This window comes from Bos javanicus, chromosome 3 (genome assembly GCF_032452875.1).
Source record: "Bos javanicus breed banteng chromosome 3, ARS-OSU_banteng_1.0, whole genome shotgun sequence".
In the NCBI taxonomy this organism is placed as follows: Eukaryota; Metazoa; Chordata; class Mammalia; order Artiodactyla; family Bovidae; genus Bos; species Bos javanicus.
Window position 1 is genome coordinate 2323179 of NC_083870.1, and position 20008 is coordinate 2343186.

At 37.9% G+C, this 20008-nt stretch overlaps 1 protein-coding gene across 1 annotated transcript; it reads right to left on the bottom strand.

The window, feature by feature from the left end:
• Positions 1 to 3079: 3079 nt before the first annotated feature.
• On the bottom strand, positions 3080 to 19762 carry LOC133245061 (flavin-containing monooxygenase 5-like). The gene is made up of 8 exons (XM_061412977.1): positions 19628 to 19762; positions 17182 to 17370; positions 16635 to 16797; positions 9040 to 9182; positions 7897 to 8096; positions 6277 to 6626; positions 4457 to 4529; positions 3080 to 3434 (listed from the first exon to the last, which is right to left on the bottom strand). The coding sequence occupies exons 1-8, from the start codon at positions 19760 to 19762 to the stop codon at positions 3080 to 3082; spliced, it is 1608 nt and encodes a 535-aa protein (XP_061268961.1).
• Positions 19763 to 20008: the final 246 nt, after the last annotated feature.

The window sequence follows — 20008 nt, forward strand, 5'->3', positions numbered from 1 at the left end:
AAAAAAGCACTTGAAAAAAATTCAATAGGTTTTCATGATAAAATTTGTCAATAACCTGAGTGTGGAGGGAATATATCTCACATAATCAAGTTCATATATGTTCAGGAAAACATAAGGATACCCACTTTTACCACTTTTACCCTAATTGCCTAGAGAAATTAGGCAAAACAAAAAAGAAAGAAAAGGCATCCAGGTCAGAAAAGAAAAAGTAAAAGCCTGTTTTGCAGATGATATGATCCTGTATATAGAAAATCCTAAAGACTCCACCAAAAATTGGTAAACTAACAAATGAATTCAGTAAAGTAGACTAAAAATCAATACACAAAATCAGTTTCATCTCTATATATGAACAAAAAAACCTTCTGAGAAGAAATTAAGAAAACAAATCTAATTTACAATAATAATATCAAAAAGAATAAAAGACTGGGGAATAAATTTAGCCATGGAAATGAAATATCTGTATAATAAGCCCACAACTTGATAAAAGAAATTGTAGATGACACATAAATGGAAAGATACCTTGTTTTCATGGATTGAAATAATTAATATTGTCAAAATATCCATGATACCTAAAGCAATCTGCAAATTTTATGTAACACTTATTGAAATTCCAATGGCATATTTTAGGGAAATAGACAAACAACCCTAAAATTTGTGGAACCACAAAAGACCTAGAAAAGCTATAGCAATCTCAAGCTAGAAGGACAAAACAGGAGACATCATAATTCCTGATGTCAAAATATATTATAAAACTTTCATAATCAAAATAGTATGGTACTGGCATAAAAACAAACACATATACCAATGGAACAGAATATATAGCCCAGAAAAGCATATACGGTTTTTTGACAAAGATACTAATTTTTGACAAACATACCAAGAATACACAATGGGGAAAGAATAATCTTTTCAACAAATGATACAGGGAAAACTGAATAAGCCCAGGCTGAAATTGGACAGTAATCCTATGCCATATGCAAAAATCAAGTCAAGTGTGTTAAAGATTTGAATGTTAGACCTGAAAGCATTAAAGTCCTGGAAGAAAACATAGGACTAAGTTCCTCAACACTGGTATTGGCAAATATATTTTTTGTAAGTGATACAAAAAGTGCAGGCAATAAAAGCAAAAATAAAGAAAAATATCAAACTAAAATTTCTCTATGCAGCAAATGACATAGTCAACAAAATTAAGAGGCAAGCTAATGCAATGGGAGAAAATATTTGCAAACCAAATTTTCAATTAGTGATGAATGTCCAAACTGTATCTGGAAGTCACATACCTCAATAAAAAAAATAATTAAAAAATGGGCAGAGGGCTTGATTTTTCCAAAGACATAAATGGCCAACAGGTACATGAAAAGATGCTCAACAACCCTAATCACTAAGGGAAATGGAAATAAATAATGAGATATCCCTGCACACATACTAAGATGCCAATTATAAAAAAGTCAAAAGATAAGTATTGGTGAAGATGTAGAGAAAATGGAGTCCTGTACACTGTTGGTGGAAATGTAAACTGGTACAGCCACTTAAGGAAATAGAATGTTGATTCCTCAAAATAAATTAAAAATAGAACTACTGTATAGTCCAACAATCACTCTTGTGGGTATATATTCAAAGGAAATGAGAACAGGAGCTTGAAGAGATCCTATAGTCCTATGTTCAATACAGTGTTAATCACAAGATATGGAAGTAACCTAAGTGTCTATCAGAAGATTAAGGGGTGAAGAAAATGTGATAGATACACACAACAGAATTTTATTCAGGCTTAAAAGAGAAGGATTTCCTGCCATTTGAGTTTAATGGAAGTATCAAGGAAGCCCTAAGTGAAATAAGCCAAATGTAAAAAGACAAATACTGAATGATTTCACTTATATGTAAATTTTGTAAAGTTTAACTCTTAGAGACAGAGTGTACAAGAGTGGTTACTGAAGTCTGGTGGGGAAATGGAGAGACATTGGTCAAAGGGAACAGACATTCAGTTATAAGATTAATAAGTTCTGGAAACCTAATGTACAGTATAGTAATTATGTACTATTTTGTATACTTGATATTTCTAAGAGGACATAGCATAAGTGTTCTCACTACATACACACACACACACACAAAGGTAACTTCTGAAATAACTAATGAGGTAATTAATATGCTAATTAACTTTATTGTGGTAATCATTTCATTATGTGTTTGTATATCAACATATCACATTGTACACTTTAAAAATATACATTTTTTTTTTTAATTTTCAATCATGCCTCAAGAAATCTAGGAGAAAAATCTATTACAGAATATCAGCACTAAACTCAGATATAGCCTGTAATGTGAGTGACTGATCCAGACACAAATATTTCATCTCTCTGCTTAATTGCAAAAGTCTCTGTAAATGTTATAAATATTTGCTTATTTTCCATTTTTTCCTTTCATTCTCCTCAGTGTTTTATATAATTTTATAGTTTTACTACAGAATTATTTCATGTGTTTTGATAGTATGAGTAGAAGACAAAATTATGTACGTTTTCTGACTTACATTATTCCCTCTTTTTCTCTCCCTGGCACCCTCCATAACCTGAAACTATCATCAATAATCCCTCAAACAACTTGATACCTCAATATCCATGATTATACAGAATGTGACCTAGTGGAAAGGATTGATGGTAAAATATTTCTTCATTGTTAATTTTTCTAAGTCATTGAAGAGACACTTTTCCCTAGCCTGTGTTTTACATGAAAAACAAAGAATTCATCAATTCATACAAAAGGAGGCTAGGAGAGATTGGTAACTGAGAACATTTCTCATATTATAGAAATTAAATATGCTTTTCTAGAGCAAGCTTTCATATAAACCATTTCATTTGAAATCTCCAATTTTCGAGTTGGCTTTAGCTCAAGTTGTTACTCTACTCCTTTGGACTTCTGAAGACTCCAGTTTTGCCAAATGCTCATACATGAGTAATTTTGCAATTATTAGGCAATTCACTGCACTGATCTAGTCCAGAGTGAGGGATAAATACTTGCACATGCCCAGTCTCTTAATTAGTGTGTGTTACTGTTAACCTACAATATAGCAATGATCACAGGAAGATTATCCTTTAATAATGATGAAAGTGAGAACAAAGAGGAGAAGGGCTACACAGATACTTTTAAGCCAAAGTGGCACACAGCATGGAGCCTGGGCACATATGAGGGTGCGAGTCCTCAGGGGCTTAATGATCCGTTCTCTCTGAGTCGGAATGGCTTCCCGGGCCCCAGCCCACTTCCCTGGCCCTTGTAGGTGGTATTGGTAAGATGTGCATGGCCCAAGGAAAAGTTCCAGAGCCAGCTTTGGATCCCACAGGAAAAGTGAGAACAGGTTGGGTTTCACTGCTATTTCAGAGGCAATTTCATCCATGTAATCCACATACTGAACTCTGCGTGCATCACGGGGACTATTCAGGTACCTGAAACCAGAAGGGGAAACTATCAGAACCTCCATCTCTCCAAGCAAAATTACATCTAGACATTGGCTGATGATTTCTCCAAAAAATGAGATATAAAATGTTTTCTTCTTTTCATTGACTGTGGCCTCAGTGCTTTTTAACAAAATATTCTTGCAGTGTTTTTTCCCCAACAAATCCTTCCAAGGATCTTGGATATTAATAGGTGGGTTTCAGAAGACTTTTGTCTTTTCTTAAATTTTCTTTGCCCATGAATTTAATTCTCAATTAGGATATAGTCTCATTTCGTTAAATCAGTGGTGATGAATACACTATGGAATATGCTACAAGAATTGTACATATATGTGTGATATTAATTTCACTTTAAATATTACTGAAATGCAAATCTTCACCCTCTTTCTAAACCAAAGTTACTGGGTAACAAATTGTGATTCTTAAAATAAAACCTTTTATTTCTCATAGAGAACATGTTGTGACCTCCACATTGTAGATTTTCAGTAGATATTTGCTAAATAGAAATAAATTATATCCCCAACACTAGTGGTTGAGAATAATTTTCCATTAAGAAGATTTGGTGAACCCACAAGCTCCTAACCAAACATAAGAATTTTACTTGGATTCTGTAATGGTTTCCTATCTCATTTCTCACATTGGTTTTTCTTTTCAACATGGTAAAAGAGTGAAACAATCTTTCATTTCATCATATATTTTCAGATGCTTTATATCTCTAAGGCTACAGCATGACACAAATTTATAATTATATGTTATATAAAGTGTTCCATAAACTTTAAATAAAATTCTACAGTTTCCAAGTTGGACCATTCTCTACCCATTCCATTCGATAAGTCCTCCATATATGATATTTATGCATGGTTAAGAGGAAATTAAAAAGTTAATAATTTGAGATCTCCTCCAGGCAAATAGACTCAGATTCCATCATGAGAAAAATATAAAGAATGTTTGAAATACAAACACTTCCACCTAAACACTTTCTACTGACTTTCATCAAGAAGCAAGTTTCTTACTGTTTTTCAAGTTTTGTTCTCTTCTTTCTTATGTCAGCCAACATGCCACTCACTGAAGGTAATTTGTTCAATCCTAGGAAAGAAATTTCGGGTGTGAAAATGGTTTTCTTATTGAAAAGCTGTGGTTTGAGGAAGAAATGTGTAATACGAGGGTCTGTTTGGTGGAGAACGTCGTAAGATAGCATAGGAGTGGGAGAGATGGATTCAGGAGTTGCTCTGGATTGCCCTACATTCACTGTTCTATCAGGTGCACATGCCTTACACATGCAAAAACACGTCTTTAATGACTCCACATTTTGACTGCTGCTGCTGCTTCTAAGTCGCTTCAGTCATGTCCGACTCTGTACGACCCCATAGACGGCAGCCCACCAGGCTCCCCCGTCCCTGGGATTCTCCAGGCAAGAACACTGGAGTGGGTTGCCATTTCCTTCTCCAACGCATGAAAGTGAAAAGTGAAAAGTGAAAGTGAAGTCGCTCAGTCTTGTCCCACTCTTAGCGACCTCATGGATTGCAGCCTACCAGGCTCCTACATCCATGGGATTTTCCAGGCAAGAGTACTGGAATGAGGTGCCATTGCCTTCTCCACACATCTTGACTGGTAGACCTCAAATCTCACAAGGAAGAATGAACTGAAGGGAGTTGCATCCAGTAACAAGGCACAAAGTAGTGTGTGTGTGTGTAGTTCCATAACCAGAGTACTTTTTTTGACTCTCTTTTAAATAGTGAGCTATACTTGTTCATTTATGCTATCACTTAGCTTTTCAATAGCTACTAATGGTGAGTCAATGACTCCTGATTGTCTTCATTGGACAGAGATTTCTTCTTGATTTTTCATCTTAAATCATGTAAAACACTTTCCTATAATTATTCATTTCTTTAATGAATAATATTCTACATTTCAAGAAGCAGAATCTAGTAGGAACATATGGGAAACATTTTGAAGAAGGAACAAAAAAATGAGCAGAATTATTGCAATGTGATGGGCATCATTTCATTAAGGTAGGTTTGACTCTGTCTTCAATCTATTCTAAACCTAAAAGTTATGATATAAAAAAGAATAATAATAAAAAGATTAGCACCATGGCTAATCTTGATTCATACAATCAACATTCATTGAAGGCTTACAAAAGACAAATGCTTAATTGTTAATTTTCACTGCTCTGCACAATACACCTAATTACTTCATTTTTATAAGTGAGGGAATTGTGGAGGTCAAGTAATATGTCAAGACCACGCAGTCAGCATGTGGAGGAACTGGGTTTTAATCAGAGCTCACTGGATTACAAAGTTCTTGCTTTTTTAATTGTGCTGTGGTCCTATTCCAGTTACTTTCTGACTCTGACATAATTTTCATAACTCACAGTTCATAATTCTGTGACTCTGCTTGTCCTTTTTATATTTTGAACTTGAGAGATAGGCCAAAAAGTGCTCCCTGTAGTTGTGGATCACTCCAGAAATATTCTAGAAAGACTGAAAAGTAGGATAATTGTTATTTCCCATGTGTACTTTAGGTTGAGATCTTTCTTCTCCTGCCCTCATTTCCTATCCTGTGTATCTCGCTGATGTGCTTTAAAGAATCATTTGCCAATAAGTTGTCATTTGATATCTTTAGGTAGTAGTTTTTTAATCTTCATTTTCATATGGGAATCCTAAAGATTACATAGCCATCAAACACTGAAATAAAAAATCTTGAGGCAGAATTTCAAATACTGTAAAGGTGAGCTTCAGATATGTTTGCAGCAGAAGACTTTTTCAGTGCCTCTGAAATCACATTATCTGGATGGTTATCTTTTGTAAATATGAAAAAGGTCACGACATACCCTTGAATACACGTACAGCCCATTGGCTCTGGAGTTCTGATGTGGGAATAGTGGCTCCTACTGGCTGGAGGATACCAATAAAAGCTAGCATTGGTTTTTCTAGCTCAGGAGGGACAACAAATTTATACATGGAATGCTGGATATCCAGAACTGTTAAATTATTTTCCAAAAATGGGAAAGAACAAGTGTATCCTGTGGCAAAGATTATAACATCAACATCCTCTTCTGTGCTGTCCTCAAAGATGGCTGATGTTTCTGTGAACTTTGTAACATTTGGTTTCATCCGAACTCTTCCAGTAATTATGTAGTTAGGTAGATCATCACTGAAACTAGCTTGATGACTCAGAAATCTGAGGAATGAAAATTTGTATGCAGGAAAACTAATATAAGTCTTTTTGGAAAGGAGGTAAGCTAAGAAAATACTTAAATTGACTTTTTAGTCTTGCTAAAAAATGAAAGACATGCCTTTTTATTTTACAAAAGATTTTTGGTCAATATTTCTTCTGAATTATTTACTGAATAAACCTTCTGTATTCATCAGACTGCCAATAATGTTTATACAGTGCTTACTACATGTAAAGAGAAACTTTTGAAAGGTGATATAAGTTTATAGCAGTGATATATTGATACCTAATTTCCTTAAAACAATTTTTTTGGGAGATGAGAGAGATTTTTTTTTTTTTAAAGCAATGGGTGAAGTGCTTAAAATGGAACAGAAAAATCAGATCATAGTCTGATCTCCATTATTTTGAGAACCTTTGTGGCATTTTTGTAAGATTTACTAACATTATTTAAATTTAACACTGTTAGTAACTAATATTTTAATACTGTTTAAAGCAGTTTAACACTGCTTCTACCTTTGACTCCCCACAATTTTTCCTCCAATCAGCAGCCTGAGTGATCCTTTTAAAATGTAAAATTACAAGTCTTCCATCTTGTTGATGGAATCTTACCAGATTCCTGACTTTTTTAAAATTTGGCTCAGAAAGATGGAGTTTATTTTTATGGTATAGTATATTATTTGCTTACTACAGTCTAAGGTTTCAGAGCCTAAAGAAAAAGTGCACAGTAGTTTGAAAACATCAAGAGTGGGGACAGGTGAAGCTGCCACCATGCCTGAAATTCAATTTCCTTCTTCTAAGTTTAAGAATAGAATGGCCCAAAGAAACATGAGAAAAGAAACAATGATTAACAGTCTCCTAAGATAGCTGACGGAGAAGGTGATGGCACCCCACTCCAGTACTCTTGCCTGGAGTATCCCATGGACGGAGGAGCCTGGTAGGCTGCAGTCCTTGGGGTCGCAAAGAGTTGGACACGACTGAGTGACTTCACTTTCACTTTCCACTTTCATGCATTGGAGAAGGAAATGGCAACCCACTCCAGTGTTCTTGCCTAGAGAATCCCAGGGACGGCGGAGCCTGGTGGGCTGCCGTCTATGGGGTCGCACAGAGACGGACACGACTGAAGCGACTTAGCAGCAGCAGCAGCAGCAGCAAGATAGCTGAAGTCTACTTTCAAGGTGGTAAAACGTGAACTCTAAATCATCCTTATGTTCCAAGTTTGACCCACTGATTCCAAAAGGCAGCAGCAAAATTACTTTTTAAAAATCCTAGAACATACCTGTGTTGAGGTAGCAAACCATAAATGTCATGGTTAAAGCGAGAATTTAATTTATTCTCTGCCCATCTGTTGATTAAGAATTCAGGGAAAATTTTTTTGACAAGAGAATTAAAACGAGTAAAGAGAACAGTGTCCATGGGCATCCCAGAATCCCAGACCCGGTTCCAAATCCATGCACCACTTCTTGTGCTGAGAAACACCTAGGAGAGAATGCAAGTAAACACAATAGATATGAGAGTTCACTTTCATAGGCTAATTTCTCAGTTCTTCAGATATTACTCATTTGGCTCATGAGAAGAAATGGATAAAAACTCTACTGTCTTTTATCTTGAAGAGTTCTTCTGTTCTCAAAAGCAGGAAGACCAACACATAGTTACATACACTCCCACATACAGACACATCTGACTTGTTGCTTATAGCCCCAAGCCTTCTTCTGGGTCAACCCACTATTCTTTTTGAACCTTTCCCAAAGGAGTATTTGATGCCTGCAATGTCTTAAATTGCAAAAACACATAATGATGCAAAAAGGCTAGATAGATATCAACAGTTGACACAAAAGATCCCATCCAGCTGCTAATTACTGTGTTGTAGTAACTACAACACTTAGTTAATTTGTATCCCTATTGAAGGAATTGGAGTTGGAAGATGGTGTCAAGTGTCATGTCGATGAAAAATAAAGGGATTTAAAAAATGGTTATCTAATAAGCTTTTTTTTTTTTTTTTTTGTAATTCTTGACTGAACTGGAAAAATCTTCAGACTCTGGTAAAAATAAACAATTTGAAAGTCTTTGAGGTTTAAACTATTTATTTGTATTTCATTCTCCATTTTTCTTTTTTGGAATAGATTATCAAGATGCCTATTGAGGAAATTGGAGAAGGAAATGGCAACCCACTCCAGTAATCTTGCCTGAAGAATTCCATGAACAGAGGAGCATGACAGGCTATAGTCCATGGGGTTGCAGAATCAGGCATGACTGAGCAACTATCACTCATTCACTATTGAGGAAATAGGTGTGAGAAGGTAATTAACAATCAGTATTGAAACAGCGTATGAGTACACACTACACATATTTTGTGCAATTCTCATATCTCAGAAGTTAGGGCCCAGGTTGCATCTCAAGAAAGGGAATTTAGGCACCAAACCTGTGCAGCTACATGACTGAGCTCAATCGCCAAATCAATTGCAGAATTTCCAATGCCAATCACAATGATTTTCTTGCCCTGAAATTTCTCTGGACTCTTGTATTCCCAACTGTGAATATATTGACCTTTGAAACGCATGATTCCTGTGGGCAAGAACACAATCAAGCATTGACTGTTATTTTGTCTTTTAAACTGCTGGCATATTCTAAAGCTTATTGCTAAACTCAAAGGCTTTCTAATTTAAATCTCTCATTTTCTGGTCTACTATTCCTGATCTGTGAACTGTGCTTGTCCTACATTATCAGACAGAATTAATTCTCCTACAGTTCTGTTCTGGAACAAAATTTTTATATTCCAACAAATACTCAGGTTTCTTAAAAAGTCAGATATTTTACTTCTGCCTCTTTTTAACTTATCTATATCCTGCCAAGTCTTCAAAAAGAGCTTGACTCCTATATAAGTAATACATCTTCTTTGTCCATCATCTTCATTATTATAAATACTGCTCTGATCCAGGTTCCTGTCTTGCTTCCTTAACCCAAGCTTCACCCCTGTCTACCTTGTTTTCCATCTCTTCCTAGGCCCAGTACACCCTTTCTACCAACACTAGCACTATTCACTTGGCTCTGTACTGGGGACAAATGCTCAGTGATTCTGGGGCTGAAAGGATATAAAAACATTAGGTAACGATAACCCTGTATACGAGACAGCAAAAGAGACACTGATGTATAGAACAGTCTTATGGACTCTGTGGGAGAGGGAGAGGGTGGGAAGATTTTGGAGAATGGCATTGAAACATGTAAAATATCATGAAACGAGATGCCAGTCCAGGTTCAATGCACGATACTGGATGCTTGGGGCTGGTGCACTGGTACGACCCAGAGGGATGGTATGGGGAGGGAGGAGGGAGGAGGGTTCAGGATGGGGAGCACATGTATACCTGTGGTGGATTCATGTTGATATTTGGCAAAACTAATACAATTTGTAAAGTTTAAAAATAAAATAAAATTAATTTAAAAAATTAAAAAATATATCAAAAAAAATAAAATAAATAAATAAATTCAAAGAGAAAAAACAAAAACCATTATTCTTGTTTAAAAAATATCCTCTGACTTAAGTAAAAACCTCATGTGGCCAAACCATAATATCTGGTCGATTTTGTACCATTTCATCTTTCAGACAACATTGAGGCCTGCACTTACAGGCTTCACTGCTTCTCCTGTGACACTGGACAGCCCTGTTCCATCCTAATTGTGGATCATTCCTTGTTCTTTTTCCTTTATCTGGTGAATGTGCTCCAAAACCTCAGCTTTCCCTTGGAAGCAATTCTTTGATCATCACCTAGTGAATTCCTGAGCTCAATCATTGCTAATTTCACTTTTCCTTTCAATTTCTGACTACAACTGTTCCAATTATTCCCCCTCCTCCTGGTCCTACTAAAATGCCCCTCACTACCTGAAGATAACATTTTCTTCTCATTTTTTATGAAACAATAAAAACCTGAGATGAGTTCCTCAACATCTAAAAGTTCCTGTGTTTTAATCTATCCTTCCTCTGTCTCCTTTCCCCAAGATAAAATATTTCTATTCTGTTTCAAAATGAACACTTTGCCCTCTGGCTCAATATGGGAGTAGACCTTGAGATCAAACAAACCTGGGCATACTTCATAACTTTTTCACTACTAGATGTATTTGTAATGTGTAAAATAGAAATTGTTTCACCTAGCTCACAGGAATGGTATGAGTATCCTTTTAAACACTCCTAAAACATAGCACTTGAAAAATAAGTCTAATGTTTATCTTTGAATGTATTAAATCAAAACCAATACAATATTGTAAAGTAAAAAAAAAAGTAATAATAATGAATGTATTAAATCTTATCCCATCCTCTTCCATTTTCAATAATCATCTCTAAGACCCTGTCACCTGCTCAACCTTTGCCCCTCAAACAGGCAGAATTAGTTTTCCCAAGACCTCTTCTCTCTCAGGAAATGGCAACTCCATTGCTTTGGGCAATAAAATTATCCTTTTTTATCCTTTTATAACATATCACCTTTTTAAAAATCACACCTCATAACCGACCCATCAGCAAATTCTTTTTTTCCAACTTCTACTAGAAAGTAGAAGAGATACATGGAGTAATAGGCAAATTTGGCCTTGGAGTACAAAATGAAGCAGGGCAAAGGTTAACAGAATTTTGCCAAGAGGATGCACTGGTCATAGCAAACACCTTCTTCCAACAACACTAGAGATGACTCTACACATGGACATCACCAGATGGTCAATACCAAAATCAGATTGATTATATTCTTTGCATCCGAAGATGGAGAAGCTCTCTACAGTCAGCAAAAACAAGATGAGAGCTCACTGTGGCTCAGATCATGAAGTCCTTATTGCCAAATTCAGATTTACATTGAAGAAAGTCAGTAAATCACTAGACCATTCAGGTATGACCTAAATCAAATCCTTTACAATATATACAGTGGAAGTGACAAATAGACTCAAGGGATTAAATCTGATAGACAGAGTGCCTGAAGAACTATGGACAGAGGTTTGTGAATTGTACAGGAAGCAGTGATCAACACCATCCCTAAGAAAAAGAAAAGCAAAAAGGCAAAATGGTTGTCTGTGAAGCCCTTACAAATAGCTTAGGAAAGAAGAGACGTTAAAGGCAAAGGAGAAAAGGAAAGATATCCATATGAATGCAGAGTTCCAAAGGGTAGCAAGGAGAGGTAAGAAAGCCTTCTTCAGTGATCAATGCAAAGAAATAGAGGAAAACAATAGAATGAGAAAGACTAGAGATCTCTTCAAGAAAATTAGCGATACCAAGGGAACTTTTCATGAAAATATGGGCAAAATAAAGGACAGAAATTGTATGGGCCAAACAGAAGCAGAAGATATTAAGAAGAGGTGGAAAGAATACCAAAAGAGCAATACAAAATGATCTTCATGACCCAGATAACCATGAGGGGGAGATCACTCACCTAGAGCCAGACATCCTGGAATGTGAAGTCAAGTGGGCCTTAGAAAGCATCACTATGAACAAAGCTAGTGAAGGTGATGGATCCCAGCTGAGCTACTTGAAATCCTGAAAGATGATGCTATTAAAGTGCTGCACTCAATATGCCAGCAAATTTGGAAAACTCAGCAGTGGCCACAGGACTGGAAAAGGTCAGTTTTCATTCCAATCCCAAAGAAAGGCAATGCCAAAGAATGTTCAAATACTGCACAATTGCAATCATTTCACATGCTAGCAAAGTAATGCTCAAAATTCTCCAAGAGAGACTTCAACAGTACATGAACCGAGAACTTGCAAATGTTCAAGCTGGATTTAGAAAAGGCAGAAGAACCAAAGATCAAATTGCCAACATCCATTGGATCATCAAAAAAGGGTGAGAGTTCCAGGAAAACATCTACTGCTTTCTTGACTACACCAAAGCCTTTGACTGCATGGACCACAGCAAACTGCAGAAAATTCTTAAAAAGATGGGAGTACCAGATCACCTTACCCAAATCCTGAGAAATATGTATGCAAGTCAAGAAGCATCGGTTAGAACCGGACATGGAACAGTGGACTGGTTCCAAATTCAGAAAGGAGTACATCAAGGCTGCATGTTGTCACCCTGCTTATTTAACTTCTATGCAGTGTACATCATGCGAAATGCTAAGCTGGATGAAGCACAAGCTGGAATCAAGATTTCTGGGAGAAATATCAATAACCTCAGATACACAGATGACATCACCCTTAAGGCAGAAAGCAAAGAACTAAAGAGACTCTTGATGAAAGTGAATGAGGAGAGTGAAAAAGTTGGCTTAAAACTCAACATTCAAAAAACTAACATCATGGCATCTGGTCCCATTGCTTCATGGCAAAATGATGGGGAAACAGTGGAAACAGTGACAGACTTTATTTTCTTGGGCTGCAACATCACTGCAGTTGGTGACTGCATCCATGAAATTAAAAGACCTTTGCCCCTTGGAAGACGAGCTATGACCAACATAGCATATTAAAAAACAGAGACATTATTTTGCCAACAAAAGTCCATCTAGTCAGAGCTATGGTTTTTCCAGTAGTCATGTATAGATGTTAGAGTTGGATCATAAAGTTTAAAAATAAAAAATAAAAATAAATAAAATATATTCTTCAGACAAAAAAAAAAAAAGAAAGCTGAGCACCGAAGAATTAATGCTTTTGAACGGTGGTGTTGGAGAAGACTCTTGAGAGTCCCTTGGACTGAAAGGAAATCAAACCAGTCAGTCCTAAAGGAAATCAGTCCTGAATATTCATTGGAGGGACTGATGCTGAAGCTGAAGCTCCAATACGCTGGCAACGTGATGAGAAGAACTGACCCACTGGAGAAGACCCTGATGGTGGGAAAGATTGAGGGCAGGAGGAGAAGGGGACAATAGAGGATGAGATGGTTGGATGGCGTCACCAACTTGGTGGACATGAGTTTGAGCAAGCTCCAGGAGTTGGTGATAAACAGGGAAGCCTGGCATGCTGCAGTCCATGGGATCGCAAGGAGTTGGACATGACTGAGCAATTGAACTGAACTGAACTTCAAACTATATTTAAGATCCAAGCACCATGTTATGTCTCCACTGCCACTCAGATCAGATCAGATCAGTTGCTCAGTCGTGTCCGACTCTTTTGCGACCCCATGAATTGCAGCACGCCAGGCCTTCCTGTCCATCACCAACTCCCGGAGTTCACTCAAATTCACGTCCATCGAGTCGGTGATGCCATCCAGCCATCTCATCCTCTGTCGTCCCCTTCTCCTCTTGCCCCCTAATCCCTCCCAGCATCAGAGTCTTTCCCAATGAGTCAGCTCTTCACATGAGGTGGCCAAAGTACTGGAGTTTCAGCTTCAGCATCATTCCTTCCAAAGAAATCCCAGGGCTGATCTCCTTCAGAATGGACTGTCCAGATCTCCTTGCAGTCCAAGGGACTCTCAAGAGTCTTCTCCAACACTACAGTTTAAAAGCATCAATTCTTTGGCGCTCAGCATTCTTCACAGTCCAACTCTCACATCCATACATGACCACAGGAAAAACCATAGCCTTGACTAGACGAACCTTTGTTGGCAGAGTAACGTCTCTGCTTTTGAATATGCTATCTAGGTTGATCATAACTTTCCTTCCAAGGAGTAAGCATCTTTTAATTTCATGGCTGAAGTGACTGCAGTGACTGTTTCATCTGCAGTGACTGTTTCCACTGTTTCCCCATCTATTTCTCATAAAATGATGGGACCAGATGCCATGATCTTTGTTTTCTGAATGTTGAGCTTTAAGCCAACTTTTTCACTCTCCACTTTCACTTTCATCAAGAGGCTTTTGAGTTCCTCTTCACTTTCTGCCATAAGGGTGGTGTCATCTGCATATCTGAGGTTATTGATATTTCTCCTGGCAATCTTGATTCCAGGTTGTGTTTCTTCCAGTCCAGCGTTTCTCATGATGTACTCTGCATAGAAGTTAAATAAGCAGGGTGACAATATACAGCCTTGACGAACTCCTTTTCCTATTTGGAACCAGTCTGTTGTTCCATGTCCAGTTCTAACTGTTGCTTCCTGACCTGCATACAAATTTCTCAAGAGACAGATCAGGTGGTCTGGTATTCCCATCTCTTTCAGAATTTTCCACAGTTGATTGTGATCCACACAGTCAAAGGCTTTGGCATAGTTAATAAAGCAGAAATAGATGTTTTTCTGGAACTCTCTTGCTTTTTCCATGATCCAGCGGATGTTGGCAATTTGATCTCTGGTTCCTCTGCCTTTTCTAAAACCAGCTTGAACATCAGGAAGTTCACAGCTCACATATTGCTGAAGCCTGGCTTGGAGAATTTTGAGCATTACTTTACTGGTATGTGAGATGAGTACAACTGTGCGGTAGTTTGAGCATTCTTTGGCATTGCCTTTCTTTGGGATTGGAATGAAAACTGACCTTTTCCAGTCCTGTGGCCACTGCTGAGTTTTCCAAATTTGCTGGCATATTGAGTGCAGCACTTTCACAGCATCATCTCCACTGCCATTATCCTGGTCAAAATCACCATCATTTTTCAACTGAATTATCAAGAACCTCCTCCCTGGCCTGCCTGTTTCTGCTTTCCCAGCTCCTTCCCCAGCTGTTCTCAACACAACAGCCAATGTGATTGGAGCATGCTCCAAGGGGACACTGCTCTGCTGAAATCCGCCCAGTGGATCCCACTTCAGTTAAAGTCAGAGCCATGGTCCAGACAATGGCCTTTTTAATTCTTATTGGTCTGGTGCAGCATTCACTCTCTGACGTCATCTCCCTGTACTCTTTCTTCTATTCTCACCACATGGACCTGTCTGTTACACACCTACCTCAAGTTCTTTGCACTGTTTTCTTTCTTTTATACAATCTGCATTCCTCAGTTATTTGCATCACTTCCTCAATGCCTTGGGGTATTTATTCCAGTGCTCTTTTCTCTCTGAAGCCTTACCTGACCACTTCAACTAGTCTTGCATGACAAGCCCATCTCCCCAACCACCAACCCTTTGCCCTTCCTGTTAATTGTTTCTCTTCATAGTTATTACCTTCCACATATTTATCCTTTTTTGTATCTCCCTCCATCTACTACCATGTATGCTCCAAGGGGACAAAAATTTTGATCTGTTTAATTCTCTGCTGAGCCTCTGCCACAAAAGTGATGCTCAGTAGATATTTCTTGAACGAATACTGATTGAATCAGTACAGGAATGTTTAAATCTCTAATAAGCTAATAACTAACAGACCGCTTTTGACCAATTTTATCTTTCTCTTTCTTCTTGTGCACTTGGAAACAGACATAAGAATGGAAAGTGGGGGAGTTCAGCATCTCCTGAGAAGCCCAAAGGAGTCTCAGATTCAGCCCTCTTCGAGCAAACAGTATACACATTCTGCTTCTAGAGGTAAGAAGGAGCTCTTTTGCAGGTAAATCATTGCTGCATGATTCCTTATATTCAGAGTGCTTAAGCTTCCAAATAGTAAGTAGCACTGCAGTATCTTGTAAGATATATGTAGTGACACACTAGCACTTAGCTATTTGTAGTCATCTTGTTATGTTATGTTTATCTATACATATATGTATATATATGTGGCTTCCCTGGTGGGTCAATGGTAGAGAATCTGCCTGCAATGCAGGAGCTACAGGAGAAGCAGGTTCGATCCCTGGGTTGGAAAGATCCTTGGAGGAGTGCATGACAACCCACTCCAGTTTCTTGCCTGGAGAATACCATGTATGTATATATATACACATGGTATATATATATACACATTCAGAAATAAAGCAAAATCTTAATATATTTCTGTATCTTTGCTCTTAGTAATTACTTCACACTATTAAAATGTAGCACCTTCCTCTTAAATAGCCCAGAACTGGTGGTGATAGTATATTTTAGTACTTTTTATTTTCAATTTTATAACTGTATTATTTGGATTAACTTGAAAGAACTTGCATTACTTTATAATCAGAAAATGTAATATTTATTATGAAACTAAGGTGACTTTCAGAATTATAAACTCTCTTCAAAAATAACAATAGCTACAGTGATAGTATCTCACAACACCAGTGCCTTAGAATTCAATAGCACATACCTGGAAATTTCTGAAGTGGCATGAAGGGATTGGTAAAAAGGCCACTACACACCATAATCCCATCAAAGACATAGGATTCCTGTTTTCCTTCAGCCTGCACCACAACATCCCATTCTCCCGTGAAAGAGAAATCAGAGTGCTTCCTCACGCTGCACGCCTTCGACTGGGAATAAGACAAAAAGACTCATGACCACTCTTCCCTGATGCCCTCAAGAACTCTTGACCTCAATGAATAAAGTTGACTGCAGGTACTCTCATCTGGGCTTTCATTAAAGTGCTCAAGTATAACTGGTCTCCCGAACAAGGCATTTTAAAGGTGAGATTAGCTCAATTTGTTCAGACTACAGTCCTCAAGGTAGCTAGGGGTGATCCTACACCAGGTGTACAGTTTGGCATTTCAGTCAATCTCCCATATTTTCTCCTGAAGGAGACTTCCATGGAGATGTATAACTTCCATGGAGATGTATGTAAAGCCTACGGCTCTGGCCTAGCTTTGGGTTTTAACAAGAGACTTCCTTGCATGTTGAGTGCTCTCTGTCCCACTTACCAGAAACTGGATGTGCTTCAAAAGGTGAAAGTGTTTGACATACATATGGAGATACTCCATGATTTTGGAATTATGCAAGTAGTTGGGAAAGTGGTCAGGGAAAGGGTAATCACTGTAGGCCATCATCTCCTTTGAAGTGTTGCTGATGACAGACTTATAGACACTTGGCCTGCCTCTTTCAGTCTTCTCCTACCAAGAAAACAAAGGACACCTGCTAAAGTATATCAACTTTAACAACAGATCAAACTATGAGTCTTCTTCAAAATGAAGAGCATTGTTATATTAAGGAATTACACAATATTAAAACATTCATACACAAAATTATCCCTTTTGATAAGGACAATCTCTGTAAATATGACCAGGCTGGTGAAGTGAAAGCTTTATATGGGGATCACTTAGTGAAATCAGATGACATATTGTGGTATTTGGGGGCATTCTGTCATAGTCCTTGAGATGTATCATTGCATAGCTCCAGCAAGGAAATTGACATTAAGTCATTTCTCTGAATCTATTTCTTCACTTGTAAATAGGTACTTGTCTATGTCACAGAGTTATTGTGGAGACCAAAGAATACACATAAAATGTTAGGAAAACCTTGCAAGGGAAAGCAATTATCAATGCATGCTTTGTTATAGGACTTATAGAAATTGCATGTGCAGGGTGAAAAGGACACCAGACTGGGAGATTGGAGATTTTCTTGAGATGTATCTGTATCAGACATGGTCCATCCAGGAATATGGGAGCTCCTCTCTCGATACTTGAAACAGGGAATGTAATGCAGAGAATTGGTAACATAGGTAATGAGAAACACAAAAAGCCAATGAGGTATTGGTGAAACGTCCAGAGGTTAGCAAAGACAAGCAGCCAGTACCACATCTAGGCTATACCTAGCCAACTAACAGTTGGTATCTTTTGACCTACCTTCTTTTCCCTTCATGGTAACATTGAAGACCATGTGGTCCAGGGGTGTAACTATAAGTTGAAGAAGAGCCCTTTAATATGCCTATCTAGTGGCTAGTATTAGTCACTCAGTCGTGTTCAACTCTTTGCAATCCCGTGGACTGCAGCCCACCAGACTCCTCCGTTAATGAGATTTTTCCAGGCAAGAATACTGGAGTGGGTTGCCATTTCCTTCTCCAGGGGATCTCCCCAACCCAGATATTGAACCCATGCTTCCCTCATTGCAGACAGATTCTTTACCATCTGAACCACCAGGGAATATACCTATGATGCAGGCCAAATACTATCACTATGCTCAGCTCTTGAGATTTCAGCTTTGTCCTAAAATATTAGAGTTGGTGTTAGTTGCCCTGACTGTACGCACATACTCTTGGGCTCAAGATAAAAATCTAAAGTTCATGTATTAGCATATATGTGATAACTGAAGCCACAGAGGGCTAGGAGGGTATCCTAAAGAACACATAAAAAGTTAAAAAAATACAGAAGAGTAAGAAGGGAGCTATAATCAGCAACATGAAAAAAACTGAGAAGGAAAATCAGAAAGACAGCAGAGTGAAATCACAGAAGCTAGAGACAAGTGTTTTAAAAAGGAGCTGATTTTTAACATCATTGGATCCCCTTGAGAAAGCGATACAATTCTGGACAGAAAATCCATTCAGTTTGTCAATTTTATTGGTAACAGTGGTGAGAGCAGTTTTGGGGAAGTGCCAGGATGTCTATCATGTAGTGATGGTGGAGATGAAGGAAGAGCAAGCACACAAGTCTTCTTCAAGGATCTAGAGTCTGAAAGCAAACGAGATTGATTGAACATCATCCTTGTGCAGAAGAAAGGAATGGGAGTCAAATCACAGGTATTTTGTTGTTCAATCACTCAGTCATGTCTGACTCTTTGTGATGCCATAGACTGCAGCACACTAGGCTTCCCTATCCCTCGCTGTCTCCTGGAGCTTGCTCAAACTCATGTCCATTGAGTCGGTGATGCCATCCAACCATCTCATCATCTGTCGTCCCTTTCTCCTCTTGCCTTCAATCTTTCCCAGCATCAGGGTCTTTTCTAAAGAGTCAGCTCTTTGCATCAGGTGGCCAACCTAGTGGAGTTTCAGCTTCAGCATCAGTCCTTCCAATGAATATTCAGGACTGATTTCCTTTAGGATTGACTGGATTGATCTTCTTGCTGTCCAAAGGACTCTCAAGAGCCTTCTCCAACACCACAGTTCAAAACATCAATTCTTTGGTGCTCAGCCTTCCTTATGGTCCAACTCACATCTGCACATGACTACTGGAAAAATCATAGCTTTGACTATAAGGATCTTTGTTGGCAAAGTAATGCCTCTGCTTTTTAATATGCTGTCTACCTTGGTCATAGCTTTTCTTCCAAGGAGCTGTAGTTGAAGGATAATTTAGTGCTGTAGTCCTTGCATTCTTATTTCCCAGATATGAAAAAATGTCATTACACATATAGAAGTATAAGCATATTCAAACTTACCTCATATCTCCACAGTCCTCCAATGTCATTGCTTTCTTCAAAACAGATGGGTTCCAGTCCCTCCTCCAGACAGATCTTAATGGCACCTAATCCACTGACTCCAGCACCAACCACCATAATTCTTTTTCCTGGCATTATGTCTTGTATCAAGAAACACAGCATAAAATCAGACTTTTATTGCCATGTATTTTTTTATCATGCAAAGTTAGTTTTTCTCTAAAATTGCTAGTAAATGCATTGAAGGTATATCTTGTTCAAAGCAGATATGCCTTTCAAAGGAAGATCCAGTGACAGAAAATCTTAGTTCTCTCAGGCTTTCATGTTTTCAAGTACAAAAGAAATTGTTTGTTTGTTTTTTTAAACGGTTTGACTCCTAAAATT